This window comes from Episyrphus balteatus, chromosome 2 (assembly GCF_945859705.1).
Source record: "Episyrphus balteatus chromosome 2, idEpiBalt1.1, whole genome shotgun sequence".
In the NCBI taxonomy this organism is placed as follows: Eukaryota; Metazoa; Arthropoda; class Insecta; order Diptera; family Syrphidae; genus Episyrphus; species Episyrphus balteatus.
The window spans coordinates 17,832,531-17,846,052 of record NC_079135.1 but is presented as its reverse complement, the minus strand read 5'-3'; the positions used below and the strand labels follow the sequence as shown (position 1 = coordinate 17,846,052).

The window sequence follows — 13,522 nt, the reverse complement described above, 5'->3', positions numbered from 1 at the left end:
TAAATTTTACTAAAGTTTTATATTTTAAGGTCACTATGGTGTATGAGTAATATTTTTTTTTTATATTTAACAAATTTTAATGATAACAAAGCCTTAAACTTATCAAACGTTGAATCCAGTTGAACTTTTTCTAAAACTGACTTATTTAAAAAAAAAAATAAGGGGAATTATAAGACAGTATCTGGAGCTGGAAAATGAATTGTACATCATCAAAATATATGTGTCACATGCTAAACCTAATAATGCAACTCAAATTAAAATTAATATTATAATTTTTGAAACTTAAAAATACTAACATATAAAAAATATCCCATTAAAAATTGTTACAATGCTGAGAATAAAATAAAACAAGGAAAACAGAAAAAAAAATTTAATTTCGTTGGGTTGAAAAACACTTGGCTAAATATTAAAAGAACAAAAGTGCAGACAGATATTGTTCAGGAAAATGAAGTGCTACATCGTTATTTCAAATAATTTTGTAAAACTTTATTATCATAGCATTTATCTATCGGGATCTTCTAGATGCACATATTTCTCAAAAATATAAGAATATGTCATTATCGAATAAGAGATTAAGAACAAAAAGATTTAACAAAAATTTTCGTTATTTCATTCATAATTTCGAAAATATACTACTTATTCGATTTCAACCAAACTTTTTGTAAAAAAGTATTTATATAATTTAAATATAAGCCAAAAATAACATTTTGAAAAAAATAATTTTTGGATTTAAAAAAAAATTAAAATTTTTTTTTTTTTTAAATGAAATTTTCGAAAACGAGACATTGGATTTTTTTGAAATTTTGTTTTTAGATATTGATCAGTGATTTCTACAAAATTGCATAGGTACCAATTTTTTTTTAAATTTTTTTTCCAAAAAATTATTTATAAAAAATTAGTTTTTAAAAAACGGCTCTAACGATTTTGAAATTTTTTTTCTAAAAATGCATGTAAATATATTAATCAAACCTGCATACTTGCTTTGTGGGGCGATTTGATTTCAGATGTTGATTTATTTTTTTGAAAAACGAATTTTATTTTTTTTAATTTTTTTGTTTGTTTTTATATACCTACCTACATTTCCCAAGTTTTTATATAAAAAGTCTTAGAAATTTAAGCTACTTGAACTCTAAGAGCAAGTTCGTGTGACCCAGTCGTGCATTTTATTTTGGTTTGGGTTATAACATTTTTGAATGCAAAAAGTACAAAATGAAAAATAATTTCAATTTAAGACCATACATTATTATTTTGTTGTTTTTTTTTTTTTTTTGGTATAACAGAATATAAAAAGTTTACTATGTATTGAAAAAAAGTATGATAATTTAAAAAAATAATTTTCCTGTTTGGCCAAACACTGAAACCAGTCAATATTAATTAAAACATTACTTTAATATATTACAAACTGATAGGATTTGATTTGAAAAATAAGATGTTGAAAGTCTATACTCCATTCAAAACCATAAGAGTTTTTTTTTAAATATGTGGTTTTCCTGTTTCAAAATTAGTTTAATACGCTTATAAGGTTCGGTTAAAAAAAAAATCGTTCTTCAAAAATTGTTAATTTTACCGAAATTTTATTTTTTAATTTTAAATTAAGAATTTCTTGATTAACTAGTTTTAAAACAAAACCTGTGCAAATATTGCTATATTTATTAACATTAAAAATAATTTAAAAACTTAGTAACATTATGCACATAAATAAAAAGTTAAATTTGAAAATTTATTTCTTGTATTAGGTTCGTATATTTTTGAGTTATGGGTTTCGTTCTAACATCTTTTTAGTAACCTTTTAATTAATTAAGATTTGTTGGTCTTTTTTTTATTCGGCTAACAAATTAATTTATTTTCTCATAAATTAATTTTTTTGAATTTAGAAAGTCACAAAACTCCATCTCCACCAAAGCGGAAATTAATTAATCAACCAACTAAATAAATTATTATGCAACTCTAAACAATTTGTTAGATGTGTTGCAACTTCTTCAACTAACTTCCTGTCATATTATAAAATTGGAACTTATAACTTAGTAATTAACGTTAATTAGAATTTGCATAACGTCAAGCCATTTAATTGCTATACAAAATTCTGATTACCCAATCCAAACATAAAAAAAAACTTCTTCTTGAGAACAAGAAGAAAAAACAATAAAAAAAAAAATAATAATAACAAACTAACATTGCGGTTGAATGCGCGTGTGATGTGCAATGTGTTTGGCCTCGAGGCCGTGAGTTCATTGAATCTTTTATCCCGCAGCCAGTAGTTGGGTAAGCCGCAAGTTAATAATTAAAATGACAATCATTGGATGATAATAATGATGATGATGAAAGCTCTTTCGATGCATGCTCTTATGGTATATATTGATGCTGTGCAACAGCAACATCGAAAGTTGTTTCACACTCGTGTGCATGATCGAAAGAAAGTTGTTCCTATACTATCTATCAGTCATCACGTCATATAGATGAAAATGACCTTTCTCTGTGCTAAGCTCTCTTATTTTCTTCAGGGTTGGATACTTTACAATTTTTTAGGGCCTCTAAGAGGGCCCAATCGAAAAAAAACATAAAAACCCAGATAAGTTTCAATACATAAATATAACTCATTTTTTTACTTTTCCAAAAATTAAATTTTTTCAAACTTTAGACTCAATTTTCTCAAAACTAAACAAACTCACAAACAAAATTCATACACCATTTGATAGAGCTTACAGTGCCCTAAAAAACGAGGGGCCTATTGCCAATAGTCTTTCAAGTCTCATAGCTAAACCAGCACTGAAACCATCGAATGCATCGCTACTTGGAGAGCAAACAAGAGTAAAGCAAAGATACTCGAGCGAGATTGTTGGCAAATAGTAACAAAACAAACAGCCAGAACCTGTTAAACTTCAAAAAAAAAAAAAAAAAAAATTCCACCAAAACGCCACACCAGCTGTATGCTACAGCTGAAACACATACCTGTTGCCATCAGAAGTTGTAGTAGTATTGCCCTTGGCAATATCATCCAAAACGAACGGCTCTTTAAGTCGAGTTTTTAACAATCTACCTAGCCGCACCATTCGACCCACTTCAACCAGAAGTCTTTCGCGCAATGCTAGATACTTTCGAAGGCGATTGCGGCGACAATCAGACTCTTCAATTTCACCTAGAGAACACACAGAGATTTTCAGGTCATGCAACTTGTTGCAGTATTCTTCGACGCTGCGATGAAAGACGGCGGACACTCGGAGGCGGGTCATGTGCTCCTGACTTATGGCTTGTAAGTTGTGCCAGGTGCTGCTCAGTTGTGTGGACATTGTTTTGGTTGCTTCCGTATCCAATTTGCAAGATGTTCTTAGAGCTTGTGATGCTTCAAGCAGTTGGCAGCCATAATGGTAGATACTCTGTGAATGGTAAAGAAAAAAAGTATAATAATAAAGAGCTTTTTAGAGAGATGTGCGCATACACGTATTAATATGGTTAAATTTATGATTGCCAAGTTGGTTGAAATTTGTCAAGTTTTTAGTTTAATTGGAAGCATATTTCAAAATACGTATGTATATTTCGAGAAATAAAAATTGGATTTTGAATAATTTGACCCTAAAAATCTTGAAATTGTTTATAAAAAGTTCTGTGAGCTTGGGAAATTGATTTAATATATATTAGAAAAAATGACAGCTGTCAAAATAGATGGAAATTCTTTGAAAAACTGGTTAAATACTTAACCTGGGACCTTTAAAATCAGGATTTAGTTATACCATGGAAGCTAAAGGCCATGAAGGTTTTTTAAAATGTTCTTACTCCTTCTTTTTAAGAATATTAGATTTTTTTATTTTTAATTCTTATGAAAAATTTTCCAAAGTGGCAACCATGAATTTCTACAGATCAAGTTTAGTATAAATGATTCTCTGCCCTCTCTTTTGAGTAACGGAATTAAATTTGTATGTTTAGCATATTATAGCGGTGTGCCAGTTATTAGTGCAAGTTCCTCCACCACCGCCGACCATCGTCATTATCATCAACCAACACCTTCAGGCCAAGTAGAATAATATATAGTTGATCTAAATTAAATGAATGTATGAGGAAGTTGCGAGTACTAGAGAAGGAGAGATAATATGTATCTTTAGATCGTTTTACGATCTTAGGGGTGATAATAATTTCACACCGGTTGTTAATGAAACAACGATGAAGATAGATAGAATCTCATCTTATGTTTTATACACCTGGCAATTGAGAATCTAGTGAGGAGGCTTTTGTTTTTTTTTTTATGAAGGAATTGACGTTTAAGTTGACTCAAATTAATATAGCTATAGCGCGGTTTGCGGAACGTTTGAAGTAATTTGTTGTGGTACTAAAAGTAATGTGATACAAAATGTGTAAGTACTTTTAGATTGTATCTTAAGTATCCAGGAAATAAGCATTTATGTCGAATGTTTAGAAGATAAATTCTTCCAGGTTTGTGATATAATCGCTTATAGCTAATTGATATAAAACACATTGAAGTTGGTTTCATTCATGAATTACAGATAAGTATTTCAATATTACTAAGCAAACGTCAGTACAGGGTTAAAAAACCTAATACGATACCATTTGAGTTTCATAATAATTGGTCTCAATATGTCTTAAATCTCATTTTCTAAAAAACTGTTTTCTTAAAATCTCGTTTTCTAAAATGGCGCTTATTTGAAATAACGATGTATTATAATAATGATTTTTAAAATCCCAACAAGTTTCATCAAATCCCACAAATTTTTTTTAGAATACATAACAAAAACCTCAAAAATCAATAGTTGAGTCCAATTGAACCTCGAGAAATATTATGTTATGTTAATATTTATATATATAAAAAAAACTGTGAAACAGGCGCCTGGTGGTTATATTCTCTATTACAGGTCACATATTTTTCCTGAGAATTGTTGTAAGTTGTTACCTTTTCTGTTTTGACTGGTTGTTAAGTTTTGATTCTAAGAAAATTGCGCTTTTTTGTGAAAATGAAACAACATTTTTGATTCCAAAAACGAAATAACAAATTACAAAAAGCGAGAAATGACAAAAAATATATATTTTTTTTAATTCCTTAAAAAAGAAAAAATGCATGACTGGGATCAAAAAATTCTGTCTTCAAACGAAAAAACAACATCTTCAATGGAATTGAGCTCCAAAAAAGTATGCAAGATAATTTCTTTTGTTAAGAGTATATAAAAAAATAAAGATCGTTTGAGCTGTTTAAAACAAAAAAAAATTATTGTTTATAAATTTTTTTTTAACAAAAAACTTTAATATTTTCTTAAAAAGTCCAAAAATATAGTTTTGTTGGAACCAATATAAATGCTTTCGTGTAAGCAAAAATACTTGAAAATACTATAACCAGTCAGTTAGGCTATGTATTATATATACAGGGTGTCCCAAAAGTAATGGATCAAACGAAGTATGCTAATAGGGGATCTTAAGGGCTCTCAGAATTTGGTAACTTGTTCATCCCAAATCCTTACGGTTTTCGATTTAATGCAATTCTTGTGAAATTTCGAAAAATCTCGACTTTGCAACAGTATTTTGCTTCCTGCTGCCATTATTGATTTTTGTTTTTTACAATTCTTTTACTAAAACATTGACAAATAATTAGGAACAATTAATTAATGAAAATATTTTTTATTCCATAAGCCATTTCGATGCAAATTAACTAACAGTTTCAAGTTTTATAAAAAATCAATTTTTAACTTTTATTTGAGAGCAACACCGCAAAAAAAAATTTCTATGGTGTGAGAATGGTTTATTATTTTAAAAAGTTGCCCTGTTATTGTAGTTTTCAAAAATGTATAAAAGTTTCCAAAGTTGCAGTTAGATCGCAAAATATTACAATTTGAATTCAACAAAACAGGGTTTTTCAGAGCAAAAAACAACCAAAACAAACACATTTTCTCGAACTGTTACTTGTTTATTTTTCTTTGAACAAAAGCCTCTATTTTTGTTTGTATTTTTGCTTTGAAAAACCCTGTTTTGTTGAATTCAAAATGTAATATTTTGCGATCTAACTGCAACTTTGGAAACTTTTATACATTTTTGAAAACTACAATAACAGGGCAACTTTTTAAAATAATAAACCATTCTCACACCATAGAAATTTTTTTTGCGGTGTTGCTCTCAAATAAAAGTTAAAAATTGATTTTTTATAAAACTTGAAACTGTTAGTTAATTTGCATCGAAATGGCTTATGGAATAAAAAATATTTTCATTAATTAATTGTTCCTAATTATTTGTCAATGTTTTAGTAAAAGAATTGTAAAAAACAAAAATCAATAATGGCAGCAGGAAGCAAAATACTGTTGCAAAGTCGAGATTTTTCGAAATTTCACAAGAATTGCATTAAATCGAAAACCGTAAGGATTTGGGATGAACAAGTTACCAAATTCTGAGAGCCCTTAAGATCCCCTATTAGCATACTTCGTTTGATCCATTACTTTTGGGACACCCTGTATATAGTCGAGTCAAATTAGACATAAAATTTGTAAAATCTCGGAATCCAGGGAAAGTCGATGCATCTGAAAAACGAGTATAGGGCTGCATTATAAAAGGGTCAAATAAGAAAGTTAAAAAAAAAATTTCACCGCTCTCGATTACAACAGTTTTTATGGACCGTTAACTGTCATTCCGTATGCAAGCGTCAATCGGAATTGCTGTCTCATTTTAGATTTTGATCAAACTTTGTAGGGATGTTCTCTAGGACTGTAAGGAAGCAAATCCATGATGATTTAATTTTAAGTTGCGTGGTTTCCCCGCTACCCGCATTCGAACTTTTTCAGAAGGTCATTTTTATGTTATTATAGCTTTGCGTCTACTAAAGATATCTTTTTGTTTGAAACGCCATTTTAAAGCTTAAGAATAGTAATTTTTGAATATATATTAAAAAATTACGTAATAATTATCCCTGAATTAAAAATAATTTTTGAAAAACTGGTAATTTTGCTGATTTTTCATGGTTTTTGACTGGCTCCAGAACCTTGGCTATTATATGTAGGAAGCTTATACTTGCCAAATATTAAATATAGATATTTTTCAACAAAATAAATCTAAAATGAACTCGACAGCTGTACTCCTTATATAAAAATTTTAAGTTCAAATTATTGAGTATTTTAAAAAAGCTAATTTTTATACTGTCATTTTCTACGATTTGACTAAACGAAGAAATGTGAAACATACAGTGTGTTAAGCTAAGAGTACGAACTAAATATACTATTAATTTCATGCTTCTATCTCATGTCAAACATAGTGCAATCATAGCCTTAAGTAGGGGTTTTTTTGGCTTTTTAGCATTTTTGCGAATTTTCAAACAAGCGGTACACTAAGAAGATATGAAAATAACACAATTTTATTTAGAGGACTTAAAGTTAAAAGTTTCAACTTAACACACTGTTAGTTTCATGTTTCTATCTTTAGTCAAATCGTAAAAAATCATAGTATAAAAAAATATTTTTTTAAAAAACTCAAAACTTTGAACTTAAAATTTTTGCATAAGGAGTACAGCCATCGAGTTCATTTTAGATTTATTTTGTTGAAAAATATCTATATTTAATATTTGGTAAGTATAAGCTTCCTACATATAATAGCCAAGGTTCTGGAGCCAGTCAAAAACCATGAAAAATCAGCAAAATTACCAGTTTTTCAAAAATTATTTTTAATTCAGGGATAATTATTACGTAATTTTTTAATATATATTCAAAAATTACTATTCTTAAGCTTTAAAATGGCGTTTCAAACAAAAAGATATCTTTAGTAGACGCAAAGCTATAATAACATAAAAATGACCTTCTGAAAAAGTTCGAATGCGGGTAGCGGGGAAACCACGCAACTTAAAATTAAATCATCATGGATTTGCTTCCTTACAGTCCTAGAGAACATCCCTACAAAGTTTGATCAAAATCTAAAATGAGACAGCAATTCCGATTGACGCTTGCATACGGAATGACAGTTAACGGTCCATAAAAACTGTTGTAATCGAGAGCGGTGAAATTTTTTTTTTTAACTTTCTTATTTGACCCTTTTATAATGCAGCCCTATACTCGTTTTTCAGATGCATTGACTTTCCCTGGATTCCGAGGTATAAAGCTAATTTGACTCCACTAATATTAGAAAAAAAAAAAATACTTCCAAACTTTGTATATGACAATGACAGGTTCCATTATTTTTGGCACAACAAATGAATTACAAAAGCCCTCTGTAGAGAATTCAAAAATCGCTATATATGTACAATGTACATAGTTTGAAGTGGATCAACCCATCCGTTAGACTGTATACAAACCGAGATTTTTGCAAATGATGAAATTTTTCAAAAAATGAAATAAATTAAAAGGTTTTTCAGATCGGTTTTGAGCTTCAAGTTTAGTAAAATTAGTTTACCATCACAAAAATGTTTAATTGTTTCCCACAATTTTACTCAAAAACTTGATATTAGACATATACACTACCCGACTAACAATAATTTTGCTTCTAAAAAGCTTTACAGATGTAACTGTTGCTTCTGTAAAGTTTTATACCACCAACATTGTTAGCTGGGTAGGGCCTTCGTTATTTTTGAATCAAGCTCCTTAGTAGAAAAACTGTTTCTAAATAATAAAAAAAAAAATCCTCTAATTTTTTCAGACATTTATTTTGACACCAGATGGCGCCCCAAGAGGGTTAAAGTTTTTTATCATTTGAAATAGGTATGTGTTGACTTATAAGGATATTAGATATAGCCTTCTATCAAATTTTTTTTAATTTTTTGAGGTTCTTGTCTACATTAAACAACGTTTTCAAAAAGGTATAAACCATTTTTCTAGGACCAGGGGTTTAGTCAGTGCATGCGTGGCTGTTTAGGTTTATTATGTGTTATTTACTAACCACTTGCACATGCACTTATGATGAGCTTCTTATTGTAGATCTTTGCTTGCTCTAAGCTCAAGTGAAAAAAAAAGCTGAAGTGTAAAAAAAATATTTTCATTTTTTTTATCAAGATTTAAAAAAGAAATTTCAAAGTTTGGATGGACCTGTCCCCCTTTTTATGCAAGGTCCTCAGTTATGCCAACGCGTTGCAACGTTGCAACGGTTTGACCATTTGATCTTAAATTAACCTGAAACATCCATATATGGAATATTTATACACATATAACATCAATAGCCTATGCAAAAGCAGTATTATCAATTTTTTATATTATGCATTTTGCTTCTTATAATTCACATCTTCTCATAGCAAGTGTTGGAATTATGGATTCCAAATAGAATTTTAAATGAACTTTATGCTTGACAGTTTATGTACCTACTAAAATTATTACTGCTAGAATATTCAATAATCCATTTGGGCCTCCAATAAGAACCTTTTAAAGTTGTTTCAACGGACAACCGTAAACTTAAAGTTAAACTATAAAGTTATTTAAAAAGCCGATTGAAAATTTTTTTTTCTCCCATCAAAAGTGTTTCCTTTTCATTTGAAAGCTAACCAATTTCAAAAGCTATTTGTCACTCTAGAAATTTTTTTTGTAACCGTTGATTTTAAATAATTTTCTTTTCCAAATTTAGTCATTTTTTTAGAAAAATTAGACACCCCGTCCCGTACAATTTTTTTCTTGCCTTGACTCAACCTATACGCTCTAGCTTTTTGGTACGTTCCTTCCGTATATCGTTCCTCTCAATGGTTGCCAACCCAAAAACCACGTTTCATAGCTTTGTTGTTCATAAATCTGGTTTTTCATAACTTCGGTTTTTAATAACTTCAGATTTGCATAACTTCGGTTTTTCGTAACTTCGGTTTTGCGTAACTTTGACGCGCGTAACTCCGTCGCGCATAACTCTGGTAGATATTCAAAACTTCATCGGTTTCCCAGATAGAGGTTTGATCTACCAAAAGAAAACCACCAACGCGTGCGTAAAGATTCTTGTCTTTAAACATGTTCTTCATTTTTATTGAAGATTAATCCAGATCTATAACAAAGTAAATTTGATCCCCTTTCAAAAAATTAACCAACCATTAAATATAATGTTTTCTTCCATCAGTAACATAGCGTGTAATTTCTAACAAGATTTGAACCTTTCTAATCCAGTGAACAAAAGTGCCTAGAGCAGTTTCTAAGACCATTAACCTTCTTCTGTATCATTTTTCAAGTGTCAATACGCTCTTTGCTCTACTCGTATATGCACGAGCACAAAAATGTCTAACAAAGCAATAAAATTGTAATTACTTAAATTACATGCACTAACTAACTGACCCAAAACTGTCATTCTTCGATGCACATCTACACAACACATCTCTATCTGCACCATCAACCGCTGCCGGCTGGTGCACCATAACCATCACCTTGACATTGCAAATTGCATAGCAATCAGCAACGGAAATCAACACAAAACATCCACTTCCTCCAACTACACGACGACAGCAGTCGAACTCGAAGTCAGTCAGGCTTTCAGACTCTATTTATCATGCCACCTGACCAACCAGCGACCACCCCATTTCAATTGTACCGTTTAACCAAAACGACCAGTGAAGATGTTAAAAAGACTTTAGGCTATAGAGTCGAATCAGTGACGGAAACGGATGGCGCAAAACAAAAGAAGAGAAGAAAAACAAAACTCACCTTTCCAGTTTCTTGAAATGTTTGCAACTCATCTTTCTGCACCTGAATCTCGTGCACATTGCAGCCCACATGCGAATGACACTTGATCATGACACCGTACAAGTCGTCCATCCATTTGCTGGCCATTCGAGCGTCCAACTCATACGTGTGGATGTGTGTCACCTGCTCCAAGGTGAGTTTCTGCAACTCCACACTGTCAATGAAGATGTTCCGCCTGGCGATTGTCGTATCCAAAATATCTTTGACATTCACAATGTCATCGCTGTAATCGATATGCAGATCTCGGCCGAGGGCATCCTTAACGGGCATTGACAGCATATCGCTGAGTTTTTCGCCCTCTTTGACCAGTTCTTTTTCGAGGGCCTCTGGAAAGGTTGATTTGTGGTCACATATATGAAATTGAATTGATTGTTAAAAAAAAAAGTTTAAGATTAGTGATGGGAACTATCGAATTATTTGAACTATCGATAGTTGTTAGTAACTGAATGATTTGAGCTATCGAATATTTCATTCTTTAATTCATTTATTCATTCGAATAAAAACTATCGAATCAAATTATCGAATAAAACTATCGGGTAAGAAACTATCGAATAAACTATCGACTAAAAAATATGGAATAAAAAAAACTATTCGAATGATAAAAGGAAACTATTTGAATGAAAAAACTATCGAATAAAAAAATTATTCAAATGAAAAAACTATCGAAAAAAATTATCGAATAAAACTATCGGATAAATACTATCGAATAAACTATCGACTAAAAACTATCGAATAAAAAAAACTATTCGAATGATAAAACTATCGTAAAAAAAACTATTTGAATGAAAAAACTATCGAATAAAAAACTATCGAATAAACTATCGGATAAAAACTATCGAATAAACTATCGAATAAAAACTATAAAAAAAACTATTTGAATGATAAAACTAGCGTAAAAAACTATTTGAATCAAAAAACTATCGAATAAAAAACTATCGAATAAAAAAACTATTCGAATGAAAAAACTATCGAATAAAAAACTATCGAATAAAAACACTATTCGAATGAAAATAGTAACTAAACGAATGAATGAATGAATGACTTAAAACTATCGAATGAATGAACATTTTACAACTATCGATAGTTTGATAGTTTTTATTCGATAGTTCCCATTACTATTTAAGACCCTCTTAACTCACCCAATCCCACTTGACTGTCCTTCAATTTTTGCAGATTCCCTGCGGCCGCCTCAAAGTCTTCAACCTTATTGCCCATGACTAGAGATTCGAATACTGAGGTGGTGCGATCGAAATAATCGGTGACCAATCGATAAAATCGCAGCGACGTAATTAGAATGTTGCGTCGTCGTTCGAGACGCGTGGCAAAGCTGCGACAAACGAAATTCATGAATTCCCGCTGTGACATCAAATCCTTGTAGGCGGGACTGGCAGATTCTTTGGCCTTCGAGTGTGATTCGATCTTGTATAAAAGCTCCGCATAGAAGCCATAGGTTTCGCGACATTCCATCTCGAGGGTTTCGTGTTCGCGCCGGAGTTCTTCGCATGCCTTGACATCGCAACCGATCGTTTGGTTGCGGTTAAGCATCTGTTCGGCTGTATTAAGGATCCAATTTGTGACGAAGGCGACGCCTTCTTCGAGGGCAGCCACTTCACGGGCTTCATGGACACTGTGTTCCAGGTCGCGCCAGGCCGATCGAATGTCGGTTTGTTTCTTCTGGATGTCGATCAGTAGTTGCTCGGTGCGTGCTCGCTCGTTGGCCATGTCGGGTGGCAACACCTTGTGATGCTGGTTGGTGGTGCTACTTGTGGCGGTTGAGTGAGAGATCGTCAAAGGAGAAGAGGTGTGGTTGGTTCCAGGGGAGTGTTGTTCGTTGTTGGCGGTGGACAAAGGCGATGAAGACGTCGACGGAGGTTGCAAACGATAGCTATCTGTGATCCGGGTTAACAGTCGATTACCTGTAAAAGATATAAAGTGAGTTTGTGGTAAACAAGAGTGGTAATAGTAATACACTAAAAGCATTGGAATTTCTTGCAATATAATAGTACAAAGGGAGACTTGTTGGATGAAGAATTTTATGAGACTTCCTTATGCTATCTAATGGTATAGTTTGCAAGGTGCTTGCAAGTGTTTTTTTTTCTACTTTGCAGAAAATTGATGAGCAAACAGCGTGATAGAAAATGAAATGGAATTACCGCTTAAAGGTGGAGAAGTTCGACTTCGAGAATATTTAATTGGATTTAAGAAGTTTTATGATAAATTAAATACAATCCAAAAATTAATGATTATCCGAGAATGCAAAGATTTTCTTATTAAAAAACAAAAACAGAAAAATAAATCTGCGAATCGAATCTTCAACTCAAATATGCAAATCAAAACGACTAAAGTCGACGACAAAAGTCGACGACAAAAGTCGACGTCAAAAGTCGACGTCAAAAGTCGACGACAAAAGTCGACGACAAAAGTCGACGACAAAAGTCTTCGACTAAAGTCGACGACAAAAGTCGACGACAAAAGTCTTCGACTAAAGTCGACGACTAAAGTCGACGACAAAAGTCGACGACAAAAGTCGACGACAAAAGTCGACGACAAAAGTCGACGACAAAAGCCGACGACAAAAGCCGACGACAAAAGTCGACGACAAAAGTCGACGACAAAAGTCGACGACAAAAGTCGACAACAAAAGTCGACGCCAAAAGTCGACAACAAAAGTCGACGACAAAAGTCTTCGACTAAAGTCGACGACAAAAAACTTCGACAAAAGTCGACGACAAAAGTCGACGACAAAAGTTGACGACAAAAGTCGACGACAAAAGTCGACGACAAAAGTCGACGTCAAAAGTCGACGTCAAAAGTCGACGACAAAAGTCGACGACAAAAGTCGACGACAAAAGTCTTCGACTAAAGTCGACGACAAAAGTCGACGACAAAAGTCTTCGACTAAAGTCGAC

At 31.9% G+C, this 13,522-nt stretch overlaps 1 protein-coding gene across 1 annotated transcript in view; it reads right to left on the bottom strand.

Annotated features, from left to right (window-relative positions):
* LOC129908233 (SEC14 domain and spectrin repeat-containing protein 1-B) overlaps window positions 1-13,522 on the bottom strand; it is a 34,603-nt gene that overhangs the window by 7,215 nt on the left and 13,866 nt on the right. The window contains exons 5-7 of the mRNA XM_055984604.1: window positions 11,753-12,529; window positions 10,575-10,939; window positions 2,950-3,374 (exon numbers count right to left, since the gene is read on the bottom strand). Coding sequence (XP_055840579.1) covers window positions 2,950-3,374; window positions 10,575-10,939; window positions 11,753-12,529 — 1,567 coding nt within the window. The remainder of the gene's footprint in view (window positions 1-2,949; window positions 3,375-10,574; window positions 10,940-11,752; window positions 12,530-13,522) is intronic.